Source organism: Diceros bicornis, chromosome 5, assembly GCF_020826845.1.
Source record: "Diceros bicornis minor isolate mBicDic1 chromosome 5, mDicBic1.mat.cur, whole genome shotgun sequence".
NCBI lineage: Eukaryota > Metazoa > Chordata > Mammalia > Perissodactyla > Rhinocerotidae > Diceros > Diceros bicornis.
The window spans coordinates 25134817-25149877 of NC_080744.1; the positions used below are offsets into that span (position 1 = coordinate 25134817).

Here is a 15061-nt window from a genome sequence, read left to right on the forward strand (position 1 = left end):
GTCTCTGAGAGGCAGAGGTCCATCAGGACCATCACCCAGCACTTCAGCCTCGACCTGGAGAGGGGGTTCTTCCTTGGAGAACCAGCCCCAGCTGTGTGTGGGGCAGATGTGCCCCCACACTTCCCGGGGAGAGTGGGCTGTGGACATAAGCCTCGAGGGACTGTCCTGAATCAAGGAGGGTTTAATTAGCTGAGATCAAGGTTTGATCATAGAGCTTGGTTCAGAAGGGGGCGGATGTGGGTGGGGGAGGCCTGTCTGCAGTGGGGTGTGCAGCACCTCCCAGGCCTGCTGCTGGGGCCCGCCAGCCCCTCCCAGCTCGGTGGCCTTCCTGCTGCACCTGTGGTCTGCGGTGTAACGGCCCAGCTGGCCTGGCCCGGGCACGTGGCCCGGGGTGATGCTATCTCGAACTCAGTATTTTTAACTTTTCTTGCAGAGGATGTGGCTTCTGCGGGAGAGCTTCAAAGTGTGCCCTATTTGCCCCTCTCGGCAACCATGACGTCATGGAAATGAGGAGGGGCAGCCCCAAGCCCCTGAACACCTGGAGGGAAGTGGGAGACTTTTTCCACTTCCTGTCCTACTTCTGGCTACTGACTCAATGTCTGACCTGTTTATTAATTTTAAAATGTAGCTCTACACGTGATTTTGGAGGAAACCTATGCAAGTGTGTGTCTGGGTGAAAAGAGGCCTGAAAACCAGGTGGCCTGACACAGAGGCAGGGCCCTGGCGGTCCTGCAGCCTCGCCACCCACCACTGTGCTTATTAACAGAATGACAGCCCTGGGTCTCTGTGCGGCTTGCTCCCCCAGGCCCACCCCTTGGTCAGAAGTTCTCCTTCCCACACATTGCTCCAGGAGGCATATTGCAGAAGGGGTTTTAAGATAGGATTCGTGAAGAAAGTGAGGTGGGAGATAATGTGACCTTCCTCCCCGGACCTCGGTGTGGTCCTGCGGTGATGGGAGCTCTGAGTCCTGGGCGCAGGGTGTGTTTTCCTAGAGTAACTGTCCTCCAGGCTCTGTGGATGAGTGTCCGCCTGGGGCTGTGCTGGCCAAGGGGCCATCACTCAGGTTTTTCTTTTCCTGACAGTTCTTGACAGGTTACTCCTAGCTGTTGGCAAACTGGCCCCCTCCTCTATTAATCCCCACTTTCCTTTCTCTTGCGTTTCCCATCCTCCCCACCCCATACATGGCTCCCTCCCCAATGCCTAATTACGCTAATCATTTGATTGTTCATTTGCTGGTTAAGTGTATACTGAGCATCTGTTGTGTGTCAGGCACTGTGCTAGGTGTTGCAGACATATGGATGCACAAAATACACTTCCCATCCTGACGAGCACATGGCTGAGTGGACTTTCTTGCCCAGATGTTACCTGATAACTAAAGTGATATCTGTGAAGGGCTTTATATGTGACCCCAGGGGGATTGGATTTTATGGGCAAACCAAGAAGATAAACAATCCTTTAAGACTCAGATGGCTGCCTCTCCAGTGGTGTGTCACGGCGGAGGGGTCGCTCTGTTGGAGTTGAAGACCCCACCCAGGTGTTCCTGAAGCACATACTTGCTTAGCCTGCCCTTCTCTTGACTGGACTGTGATTCCAGTTGTACTCAGAGGGCAGGTCTCCAGGGGAAGTGTCAGAGAATCCTCTAGAATCTTAGGCCTGGGGTCATGAGTAGTCATTTGGTCCATTCTTCTGCCTCCTGGGCTGGCCTATGCTTACGCCTTTTGGGGCAATAGGGCGTCTGAACAGAGAAATCTATTCTACAACTGACTTTGGTGATGTATACCCCCTGGGATGGTGGCCTTCGCTCCTTGAGTCTGGTGCCTGCTCATGGGGACTGGGGCTCTTCAGGGCTGAGCCTTCCTACAGACTTGATGATTGTGTCTCTAGGTTTCCTCAGTAGCCTCTTCCCTGCAGGCTGGACAGTGCCTGGTCCCTTACTTCAGTGAGGGGCTTAGCTGCAGTGGCCCAAGGCCAAGCACTGACCCTCCTAGTGGTCACAGGAACCCTTTCCCAGGCCTCCTCACAACGTCACTTTAATTCCCTCTGACACCCCAGGTGGGACCTGGGGCCAGACGTGAGAACAGAGTAGACAAAGATGAGTGGAGTCTCTGCCCCACCCCTCAGCACTCCCACTTGCTCCTGGCCTGCCCTCTGACTCAACCCTAATTGGCTTTAGGCTTAACAGTCTCAGACTTGAGGGAAGGTTCTTGCTGGTATCGGGGAATCTCTGGTTTGAGATGGAAACTTCTCAGGGGGTGGTGCTGATCCTGCTTTCCAGACGGCCTCCCACCTGCCTGTGACCTTGTCACCCTCAGCTTGGGCCAGGCCTGGAAGGAGGAAGACTTACTCCCTCCGTGGGTCTGGGTGGATCCCTAGCAGCTGCCGCAGCATCACTTCATAGATCCTTGGGTGGCCTTAAGGGTCCAGTGACCACGGGCCCTGCCATCTGAGGGCCCTGGGCTGGCAAGACTCCCACGCTCCCTTGTCCTCCTTCAGTCTGGGTCTCCTCCGAGGTTCTTGGAGGGGTCTGTCTTTGGCCCCTTCACTGCCTTCCAGAATCCCTGCTTCTGTCCCCTGCCCTCAGCCCCCTTGTCCTCTCAGCCTCAGCATCTTTGCAGCCAACTCTCAGGAGCAGACCTGCCTCCCCGGCCACCCACGTGGCCCTAGCCTGGATCTTTTGTATACAGACCAAAGTGAATCACCACTTTAGAAGAAGAAAAGACAAGCTAACTTGCTCTACGTTTTTAATGGTTGATAAAAGCTTACTCTATTAACCCACCCAGGGGCATTTTCATTTAATACGAGGAAGAGAATGCTTTAATTAAAAGAAATTCTCAGTGGTGGAATCTCTGGCATTGTGTCAGACTAATGAGCAGGCAGTTGTGAGTTCTGCACAGGTGGCAGATCCCACCTTTGGGAAGGTGGTACCTGTCCTCCTATGTGGAGAGTGACCCGCTATGATAGGATTTCCTCTGAGACGTTTGCCTGTAGTGTTCTTTAAAGGGACTAGTATTTAGGCTGCAGATGATGTGGCTCAGGAAGAACTGGGGATTCTGTGACTACCCTTGGTAGGGTTGGCCAGGAGATGGATGGTAGTTATTAGTTCTCCAGAGGTCACAGAACCAGAGATGCATGGAGCTGGACGCAGCCTCCAGTCCTACCTGACATTTTATAGGTGGTGACTGTGGAGCTCATGGAGGGGAGGGACACTCCTAGGTCACCTATTGAGCTTGTGGCTCCATCCCTGTGAAAAGAAGCAGGCCTGACTTGTAGCTGGAAGGATTTGCATGTTTCTGGCTAGTGTGGTCAGAGGCACACAGGTGAACCATAGAGGTATTTGCGGATAGGATGCCCTCCCACCCCGGGGAAATGGTAAGCACTGGGCTTCAGTCTTGATAGCGATAATTATGAGGGAGATGGCTGAGTGGTCTCTGAGGGGTGTCCCCATCAGTGTCCATGACCCCAGGAAAAGTGCTCAGGCAGCAGGAGGCTCAGGAGAATCCTAAGGGCCCCAGGGAATCCTACCTCCTGTCCTTTAGGTGAGGGCTAGAGACATCTACTCTCCTTGGCCGAGTCCCTGGGCTCAAGGGGAGAGAGCTCATCTCTCCTTTCCTCATCCTCACATCAGGATGATGGGAATATAAAGTCTGGCTAGGATCACAATCTCCTCCCCTCACCCTCACTCCTAGACTGGGCACCTCAAGGGGCTGGGCACCAGGTTGGGACCCAGGCAGTGGAGTGGTGGGTGGTCCCCAGCCATAAACTTGTGGGGTGATGCACAGTTTCAACGGGAATCCAGTCTGAAAGGAAAGGCAAAGGAAATGTTCTGGAGGGCAGGAGACAGTGGGTGGCATTTTGGGGACACTTGCTGTGTGGTCCCTGCCTGCCAAGTTTCAGCTACAGATCATTTCTACCCATGTGCATGGGCCTCCTGCTACGGGTGGCCCAGCGGTGTGGCATGAAAATGGAAGAACAGAGGCCCAAGTTTTTAAGCAGGTTTGCCTGGCTTCCAGCACAGCCTTCTAAGTGGAATTGTTTAGAGTTTATTCCAGGAAGAGGTTGACTTAAGCCGCTTGTCGAGTTAGGCTCCCTGAATGTTACCATGGACAAATGCCTTGGTTTCTTTCTGCCCAGCTAGTGATCAGCAGTAAGCCGAAAATGACCCCACGATACCCAGTGAAACAGGAGCACAGTCTCTGCTCTTCCAAATCGCTTTTAATGAAGCCATGGGCAGCAGAATATACAACGTGACTCAGATACACAGCATAGCACGGCCTAGATAATGAGATAATTTTCCCCGCATCTTGGGAACAAGGGTGATATGTATTTTGTTATGAACACTATTTAAAAACATATAAACTCCTCACAACATCCTCTAGGAGCTAGAGCCCCAGAGAACCCACAGAGGATCCATCATCCAGTGGGACAGAGAGGCAGTCTCTAGGGAGGGGCAGGAGTTTCTCCACGGCCAGGAGAGGCTGCAGCAGCCCCCACCTTTGCCGGGAATGTCAGGCAGTGACAAGCAGCAGTAAGGGAACAGAGTGGGTGGCAGCAGTGTTTGGCAGCTCTTCAGCGTCTTGATCACAAATATCCTGTAGGATCCAGTTGGTGGCATTGCCAGTGGGGCCAGAGAGGCAGAGGGAGCTTTCCCTTCCAGGGGGGCAGAGGGTGCACCTCTCTGCTTGAGGAGGGAGAGGAGGGGCGGTGAGGAGCAAGGAGCGAGGGAGCACCGGGCTCTCACGTTCTTGGCGACCTGGGATGAAAAAGAACAAAAGTCAGGCTGGATACTAAGGAGCCCCATGACAGTTAGGGATGTGATGGAGATGCCTCTGTTTGTAGAGTTCTAGGAGCAAGTAGACCCTGGGGTTCTTTTTGATGGTGGTGGAACAGGATGCACTTGTCAGCAGGATGACCAGGGACACTGGGGGAGAAGGGTGTGGAGACTCCAGTCACGATTAGGGTGTAATATGAGTATAATATCTTCTCATCTTAATGGGGGCAGAGGACATGAGGGAAGGAATTGGGGGCCCCTTTAGGTTTTGCAGTGAAAGGGATCAACAGAAGGCATAAATGAGTCTTTCCATCTACACTCATTACTGTATGGCCCTTGTTGTTACTTGGCCTGTTTCTTCATTTCCAAAATGAGGATAATAACAACTGTTCTTCATACTTCGTAGGGGAGACATGGCTCAACTGAGGCTGCTATTGTCACCTGAGGAGTGTATTGTGTTATACAAATGTTCCAGGCCATTGTTATTAACAAGGGGAACTCCTAACAGGAAAAAAAGGAGGTGTTTGCTGGGCCCAGGCTTAGGACCTAAAGCAAGACCCTGGGGGGAGGTTTGCTTTCAGAGCTTGGGGACCCACCCCAAGACCCTCACCCCCGCTCCTGGCTGAGATGCCTGCTCACCTCAACTGGACCATAGCCGCAGCGTCATGAGCAGGTTAAACCCAAGCACTTTCAGGAGGAGGATGCGGAACACAATCACTGACAGGTTTTGAGAATTTAGCTGTATATCTGCAAAAGCAAGGGGCCACAGTGGTTATGGGTATGCACACCCGGGGTCTGCACAGTTCCCTATGACACACCAATGGCTTTCCCAAAAGCAGGGTGGGGCGAGTGGGGGTGGGCTTCATCTTCTGGATGGCCTCTCCCTTTGAGCTTCTGTGCACATCCCCTCATAAACATATTTGTACATTCCTCCGGGGTCAACAGTATTTCATTTCAAAAGGAAAACCCCAACTACACTTAGTCCTTATTTTGTTTCTGAGCCCCTCAGGGGATGGGGATGTGTGGGCGCTCCGAACTTATCGCATGCAATCCCTGGGGTCCGGGCCCCTTGGTGAGAATCTGGTGGCTGAACCACAAGAGGGATGACTCAGTGAAAATGGCTCAAATGGAAATGAGTATGGGCCTAGAGTAGGTGGTGAGGAGTGGTGGGGATCCTTGAGAGACAAGATCACCGCCTGAGTTCTGCTGCTTTTCTTGAAAGAAGGCAAACCCCCTGGCTCTGGAGGGAACATGTCCTCAGGACGACCTGGTTAGTTTAGGGCTACACATAAGCCAGATGGAAATTTCGCAGCTGGGCCACCCAGAAGCTCTCTCTGGCTCTCCTGACAGTCGAGCAATTGAAAGGAATACAGAGGCCTGGGGGTAAGTCATTGGTCTAGCAAAACCAGAGACTCATTCTCTAAGTATTCAGAATGGAAAAGAAAATTAGAGATAGTGAGAGGAACCTGGGGATTCAAGAATGACCCCACACAGCTCCAAGCAGGGCTCCAACTGCTGTTCCGTTCCTCACAACTTTATTCCTGGATCCACAAATTCCTTCCCACCTCCCCAACCCTGTCCGGGTTATTTTGGGTTCCTCACCTCCCCAAACCTGTGTCAAGCTGGGATAGACCCCTCTCTTACCTGTTTCAAAGCTTTTCTCTATCAATTCACCATTACAGGCAACGCCTAAAAGGAGAAACAAAAAAATCTTCTTAGAGTCCAGAGCATGCTGACTCTCCCACCCCAGAGCTCCTAGGACTTGGGTAGGTGAATGTCTACAGCCTTTCCATGCTTCCTGGGGGAGAGATCTGGAGGGAACTTGTCACATAAGGGCACCTGGTGGGGTGAACCACTGGCCCTGGCAGGACTGACACCCTGGCTTCCATGCACCATTTCATTCATGTAACAAACACTGGTTGTGCAAAGTACATGTTATATGACCCGAGGCCATAAGGAGCCATCAGACACAGACCCTGCCCTGGGGCAGGTTCCAGTCTGGAGTCCAATAGAGGTGGTAACACACACTCAGTGACAGCGCCATAAGGGTCCTGGGGTACTTTCATGTGTTCCACAAAGTTTTGATCCCTGCACCCCAAATTTGTTCCTTTGTTTCCTCCATCTCAGTAAATGGCACCATCATTGACTCAGCTGCTCAGACATAAAATCCAGTTGACTTTCTTGATCCCCTCTTTTTCCTTTCCATCCCTGCATGGTTCTACCTTTGAATCTCAAATAGTGTTGGCCACTCAACTCCCCAGCCACCGCCCCGGCCTGGCCTCCATCCTCTCTCTGCTGCAAGAGCTTCGTTTCTGCTTCCTCTCTTGGCTCCTACAATCCATTCTCCACTCATCAGTTACATCTTTTAAAAAAGTAAATTAGATGTCGTTCCCCTGCTTAAAGCCAATCAATAGCTTCTCACTGCACTTAGCATAGTATCTGCCCTCTCATGACCCACGAGTCCCTGTGATCTGCTCTTGCTACTTCTTCCCTCTCATTTCCTACTGTTCTTCCCCTACTGTGCTCCTGTGTAGGCCTCCACAGGGTCCTCTTTCTGCCCTTGGCACGGCTGGTAGCTTCTTATCCTTTAAATCTCAGCTCACATAGCATTTCCCCAGAGAACCCTTCCCTGACTTTTGTCCCTAAGGTGACTGTTTCTTCAACTCCAAGTGAGAGCACATATTATGGTCTGAAGTTCCCTAGATTTCCGCTTGCTGATGCATGATCTCCCCTGAGTAGAATGGAGCTTCTTCAAGGGCAGACCCCTCATCTGACTTGTTTACTCCTCCATTCCAGCACCTGGCATGCTGACGTGCACAATCAGTGGTTGCTGAATGAATGAATGAATGACTGCATAAGGTTAGGAGCCGGGAAAGATCTTTGGGAGAGAGAGAGAGAGACAAGGGGAGATATCTTGGAGAAGGGCATTAAAACAGTTCCCGGAAGAGCAGCAAGGGGCAAACAGCCTGAGAGAGGCAGGGAGGGGGGAACAGAAGTAGTGGAGACCAAGGGCCCGTGCCCTCTCCAGCCACTTCGCCCCGTCTACTTTTTGCCTAGGACATTCTGCGGCTTGCCAGGATAGGGGTCACTGGTGATCAGTAACAAGACGGGGCTTTGCTGGCAATTGATGAGGCTGAGAGTCAGAGCAGCTTTTAGATACTATTGACTTGGGCCCAGGGCTGCAACCGGGCCTCTGGAAGTGAGGGGACTCCAAGGCTGCACTTACCTGAGCTGGAGTAGAACGTCTCGTTGAAGGTCTCGTTGCACTGAAAGCCGATTCTGCTGCTCCAGGCCAGGGCGCCGTTGCTCTTGGAATTCGTGGCCCTCATGTCCAGCGCAGTGCTGTTCGAGCTGAACACTTCAGGCCCTGTGACTTGTGGCACACCAGCTTGAGAAGCAAAATCGGTGAATAGGCAGACGGAGGTGTTGCTGGATTTAGGGCTTTTCAGCTGGTACACGGCAGGTTTAGGGTCCTTGATATCTGTGGGCCAAGAGGACCAGGGTTAGGAGATGCTCATTTCCCATTTTGCCCCAAGCCAGGCCCGAGTTCAGATGCCAGTGATGGGTAAGAGCGGGGCTTTGTGGGGCTGGCAAGTCACATTCTTAGGCTTTAGATGGGAAAGAACATTCTAGAAACCAGCTGCTCACAACGGACTGGGACTCAGGGACAGGCACAAACCACAAGTCCTGGCCAAGAGGCCAGGCTCTCAGTGAACGCTCTTTGCCAGGCCCTGCCTGCCATTCAAGGAAACCAGAAATGCAAGGCTCCTTAATGATATTGCTTATTCTTCTACTTAACAGGAACTTCTTCAAAACCTCAGCAGGCCTAGTAAACAACAACATAGCTTTGGCAGGACAAAGCAAGCATGGAAAAGAGGCCCAACCAAACAAACTGTACATTTTGGAATCTGGGGTGGTCTCCCCCACTTAGGCTGAGAATTAACAGGAATTGGAAGTTTATGATTGGCTGTCCTTAGAAAATAGGTCACATGACCAGGAGATTTCTCTCATTGATAAAAGTTTTGGACTATAAATCAGAACACTTGCATCCAAGCCCTGGCTCTACCGTTTACTAGACACATGGCCTTGAGCAAGTCACACCAGCTCCTTAAGTCTCAGGAATTTCATCTGTAAAATGGAGATGTTGCCTTGTCCACCTTCCTAACCAGGCTATTTTGAGAAACAAATGGCAGTTTCTTCAAATAAAATTATATTTTATAAACTGTAAAGTACCAAACAATTGTAAGTAATTGTAGCTATTGTGACTACCAGGATATTGCCGTGATAATGTGCTACTGAGTGATACACAGTCAGTTTCTACTCTCTACCCTCAGGAAGCAGGAGTTGCTGGAGGCTCTTCCTTAGTGCTGAGAATCACTCTTCAGTGTTTCTGTAGGATTTTGTGTTTTTAATGTGACTTTCATTGTTTATTCCTTCAGACCTCCTGCCTTTTGAGGAGGAAGCAGAGGTTTGCTGGGAGGATTAACACATTGGGGCCACCCAGAGAGTTTACAGCAGGGCTGACGAGAGCTTCCTGCCCCTGTGGTTCTCTGCTCCCGCAGCTCCTCACCATGCATACAAGGCTTCTCAGACTAGCCATGCTCCCCACTTGCTGAGCCAGCCAGGGTGGCCTTGGCAATGCAGACATTCAGCTGGACCTGAAGCCGGGGAAATCAGCCCTTGGCATGGCCTTGGGATGCTGAGTCAAGGCAGAGTCGCCTGTGGGGTGGGGCTGCCCTTGGAACAACAGAGCAGGGGTGGGTCCATGGTCACATGGGAGGGACATCCAAAAGTCTGACCCCGAAGGATTCTTCCTGCTCCCCTCCAATCTCCACATACCTGGAGATCCTGAGATCATGTGGGTTAAGGCCCTATGGCATAAATCTTTTACTGGGAGGGGAGAAACGGGAAGCCAATAGGGCCACCAAAATGCCCCAATGGATTTGTTAGTCATCAGTGGGAGTCATGTGTGGGACTGGGGAGGGGGACACGGCTGAGTATGGAGGTGCTGAGAGAATGTGGCCTCAAGAAGAAGACAGAGGATAAGGTGCCACCAGATGCAATTTGGTCTTAGAGGGGAAAGGGGGTTGCTGTTGGGACCAGTTGCCCAAGTTTGAGTCCTGGTTCAACATTCACTCAAGTCCTAGAGCCAGTGGGTGTCAGACTGGAGAAGGTCAAGACCACGCTGTCCAATATGATAGTCTTTAGCTACATATGGCTATTTGAATTAAAACTAACCAAAATTAAATAAAATAAAAAATTGAATTAAAAATTCGAACTTTATTTTAAGAGCTCAATAGCCACATGCAGCTGTTGGCTACTGTATTAGTGCAGATTAATAAAGCATTTCCACTGTCACAGAAAGTTCTATGGGACAGTGTTGGTCGAGAGAGAACAATGCCATGGAATGCGAGGAAAGGGAGCGGGCTGAGTGTGAGACTTAAAATCCATCTTTAAGTCTCTGAGGGTGACTACCAGTGGCAGGCCAATTGTTGCTCAACTTTGCTAGTGAGAGATCAAAATGAAATAGCAGTAAACGAAGTCAGAAGACTTGAGGTGATTTTTAGCTTCTCTCAAGTCTCATTTTTACCAGTTGATACATTTTGGGCTTCCCTGTCTGCATTTTTGCCGTTGTTTCTCCTGCTCAGCTTCCCTGCCTCTGATTTCTGCTCTTGCTCCCCCTCCCCCTCCCCCCACCTCAGTCTCTTCTCTGAGCTCATCTTCGAAAGTACTTGTCTAAAACATGGAGCTGATGGGGTCATTTTTGTTCAAAACAATTCAGGACTCCCTATTGCCTATAGGATAATGCCCGAACTTCCTGGCATGATATTCAGGGGCTGCCATGATCTGGAGAGCTGGGATTTCCTGTCTCAAGTCCTTTACATGCTCTATATGAGCACAGCTGCACCAAGCTCTTCATATTGGCTCCCTGCAACATAAGCTTTGTCACAGCAAAGGCCTGTCTCTGTTTACTGCTCTATCCGTAGGATCTGCCACATAGTAGGTGCTCAAGAAAAAATTTTTGAATAAATAAATAAATGGGCTAGTGACCATCAGATTTGCAAAATTTCTGCTTATTAGACTATTTGGTCAGAAAAGCTGGGTACCGATCCGTAAACTATTTTTTGTCTGAAAACATAAAATGAATCACTTTTAATTTGGAGGTCTTTAGGGGTCCATCTGCCAGAGCTCTGGGAGGAGAGACATTCTGCTCCACCTTAGCAAGATAAACACACCCTACCCCTGATGATGTCCCAGGAGGTAGCCTTAGCAAGACTGGATCAATTTTTCAATGTAGAACTTCAGCTGTTCTAGATCCTAACCTTTCATTTTAATTCAAAACTAACCGCAGAAGCACATGTCCGAATACTCTAGTGCTTCAGATCCTCAGGAGCACAGCAGTGATCGAAAGCTCCCTTACCACTAAATCTGTGCTTTGTAGTTAGGTACTAGGAACCCAGAAATGTGACTCTGGGTCCTGCTGAGGCTCTGGTGAGTGTCAGGAAGCAGTGAGCCTGGGCAGACTTACCAGGAGTAATGGAAATTCTGGTTCATTTGCCAAATTGCAACTGGGAGGCAATACCTTCATACCACTCCCAGTGTCTCCATTCCAGAAAGCTTACATTTCTTCTCCTCTGAGGGGTGGGGTAACCCCTCTCAGAGCCTATTGGAGAGGGAGAGGGGAGGTCCCTAGACCAGGCACCTTCCATGGAAAGAGCTGGCCCCCTCACCTTCACATCTGGTCTGCATTTCTACATTGGATTCCCAGTTTCCCAGGGGCTGGCGCTGGCCCTAATTGTCTGTATTTTGTTAAAGGCTCTAGTATTCCTTTTCTCTACTGTTTAAGAAGACATCTTCTTTGCCTTTCTCTCCATCCGACTTTGTTATCAGATGTGTTTACTTAGGCCAAAATGCACACACCTTGTTCATTCCCAAGATGACGACTTCTTTCTCGCTGTTCTTTATGCCTGGAGGTCCCCTTCTCTCCTTTCTTTGCCCATAAAGATCTTATGTATCCTTCAAGCTCAATGAATCCTTTATACTGCATGGAACCTTCTCCATCTAGGCCAACTTTCCAGCCAGGAGCCTACGCCTCTGAATCTCTATTCTGCCTATTGACCTCATCAATTGGTTAATACTAAAGTAGTTTTCAGGTTGCTAAATTTACAACTGTTCTGTCCCTTTGGCTAGTTGTTATACTATTTGGGGACAGGTCAGGCATCTATCTTAGACTTCATACTCAGTCCAACATTTTATAGTGATGACCACATAGAAGGCATTTAAAAATATCCATTGAATGATTAAAGTCAAGTTTTAAAGTATTTGATCTACTGAAAAAAATGGGTATAGAAGGAAAGTACCTCAACATAATAAAGGCCATAATATGACAAACCCACAGCTAATATCATCCTCAATGGTGAAAAACTGAAAGCTATCGCTGTAAGAAGAGGAACTAGACAAGGATGCCCACTCTCCCACTCCTATTTAACATAGTATTGGAAGTCCTAGCCAGAGCAATCAGGCAAGAAAAAGAAATAAAAAGGATCAAATTGGAAAGGAAGAAGTGAAACTGTCACTATTTGCAGATGACATGATTTTATATATAGAAAACCCTAAAGAATCCACCAAAACACTTTTAGAAGTAATAAACGAATACGGTAAAGTTGCAGGATACAAAATCAACATACAAAAATCAGTTGCATTTCTACACACTAACAATGAAGTAGCAGAAAGAGAAATTAAGAATACAATCCCATTTACAATTGCCACAAAAAAAATAAAATACCTAGGAATAAACTTAACCAAAGAGGTGAAAGATCTGTACAAGGAAAACTATAAAACATTGCTGAAAGAAATTGAAGAGGAGACAAAGAAATGGAAAGATATTCCGTGCTCTTGGATTGGAAGAATTAACATGGTTAAGATGTCCACACTTCCTAAAGCAATCTATAGATTCAATGCAATCCCTATCAAAGTTCCAACAACATTTTTCACAGAAATAGAACAAAGAATCCTAAAATTTATATGGAACAGCAGAATAGCTAAAGGAATCCTGAGAAAAAAGAAGAAAGCTGGAGATATCACACTCCCTGATTTCAAAATATACTACAAAGCTAAGTAACCAAAACAGCATGGTACTGGCACAAAACCAGACACACAGATCAATGGAATAGAATTAAAAGCCCAGAAATAAACCCACACATCTATGGACAGCGAATCTTTGACAAAGGAGCCAAGAACATACAATGGGTAAAGGAAAGTCTCTTCAACAAATTGTGTTGGGAAAACTGGATAGCCACATGCAAAAGAATGAAAGTAGACCATTGCCTTACACCATACACAATAATGAACTCAAAATGGATTAAAGACTTGAATGTAAGACCTGAAACAATGAAACTTCTAGAAGAAAACATAGGCAGTAAATTCTTCGACATTGGTCTTAGCAACGTATTTTCATGCACCATGTCTGACCGGGCAAGAGAAACAATAGAAAAAATAAACAAATAGGACTATATCAAACTAAAAAGCTTCTGCACAGCAAAGGAAACCATCAACAAAACAACCTAACACTTGGGAGAAGATATTTGCAAACCGTACATCTGATAAGGGGTTAATCTCCAAAATATATAAAGAACTCATGCATCTCAACAACAGAAATCTAACAACCCAATTAAAAAATGGGCAAAAGACCTGAACAGACATTTCTGCAAAGATATACAGATGGCCAACAGGCACATGAAAAGATGTTCAACATCATTAACTATCAGGGAAATGCAAATCAAAACTACACTGAGATATCACCTCAAGCCCGCCCGTCAGAATGGCTATAATTAACAAGACAGGAAACAACAAGTGTTGGAGAGGATGTGGAGAGAAGGGAACTCTCATACACTGCTGGTGGGAGTGCAAACTGGTGCAGCCACTATGGAAAACAATATGGAGATTCCTCAACAAATGAAGGATAGAACTACCATATGATCCAGCTATTCCACGGCTGAGTATTTACCCAAAGAACATGAAAACACCAAGGTGTAAAGATACATGCACCTTTGTGTTCATTGCAGCATTATTCACAATAGCCAAGACTTGGAAGCAACCTGAGTGCCCATCAAGGGACGAATGGATAAAGAAGATGTGGTATATATACACAATGGAATACTACTCAGCCATAAGAATGATGAAATCCAGCCATTTGTGACAACATGGATGGACACTGAGGGTATTATGCAAAGTGAAATAAGTCAGAGGGAGAAGGTCAAATACCATATGATCTCACTTATTAAGTAGTAGATAATAACAACAACAAACAAACACATAGAGACAGAGATTGGATTGGTGGTTACCAGAGGGGAAAGGTGGGGGGGAGGAGGGCAAAAGGGATAATTGGGCACATGTGTGTGGTGATGGATGGTAATTAGTATTTGAGTGGTGAACATGATGTAATCCATGCGGAAATAGAAGTATAATGATGTACACCTGAAATTTATACAATGTTATAAACCAATTAAAAAAATAAAGTATTTGATGTAGAGAAACACAGATTTTCAGGATTGATAGTGATGATGTTCCCTTCACAGAGGCCTCCATAAAACTATTAGTTGTAACATCCACAGTAATACTGATATCCCCAGGGAAAAGATTGGTGACATTGGCCCAAGGGGTTACAAATGGTGCCACCTGAGATGACTCACCAGATATTATGGACACTTGAGTTCCTTTCCCAAATATGAGTTTACCAGACATTCCTCCGGTATTCACACTGCAGGTGGCACCATTACAGAAACTCACTGGACCTACCACCTACTTCAATAGGAGAAGCACCGATTCTCCACAGGGGACAGGAGAATGACACTCTTTAGAGTTAGACCTTCTGTTCTTCTTTGTTGAGACTTTGTCTCTGGTGTGTTCAATCCTTTTCCTCCATCCCCAACCTATTGTAGTGCCCTGGGCTGGAGGTTGTGATTTCAATAAATTAAGAATTTAGTAGAACAAAAACCCTTGTTCAGGGCAGCAGTATCTTGGATCCCCTCCTGGAAGGTACAGGACTACTTGCTTATCACCCGACTTGTGATTCTTAAGGTCCCAGCCTAAGGATGTTTCTGGAGCACTGAATAAAGAATGGGAAGATTTTCTGGGGATGGGTGGAAAGAACCATTTGAGATCATACAGAAGCAAATACCTGGACAAAGGAGCATCTTGGACAAAGAAGAATTAGTTGTCAATGTCCACGCTTACCCCACTCTACTTACATGGCTGGACACTCAGTCTGGTCCCTGCTCCAAAGATTAGTTG

The 15061-nt window shown here is 47.9% G+C and overlaps 1 protein-coding gene across 1 annotated transcript in view; it reads right to left on the reverse strand.

Moving 5' to 3' along the window:
• Nucleotides 1-4194: 4194 nt before the first annotated feature.
• The window catches only part of LOC131405801 (M1-specific T cell receptor alpha chain-like), a 584807-nt gene continuing 573940 nt past the window's right edge, over nucleotides 4195-15061 (reverse strand). The window contains exons 5-8 of the mRNA XM_058540999.1: nucleotides 7995-8249; nucleotides 6413-6457; nucleotides 5408-5515; nucleotides 4195-4750 (exon numbers count right to left, since the gene is read on the reverse strand). Of these exons, the coding sequence (XP_058396982.1) occupies nucleotides 5409-5515; nucleotides 6413-6457; nucleotides 7995-8249 (407 nt within the window). The 3' untranslated portion in view covers nucleotides 4195-4750; nucleotide 5408. The remainder of the gene's footprint in view (nucleotides 4751-5407; nucleotides 5516-6412; nucleotides 6458-7994; nucleotides 8250-15061) is intronic.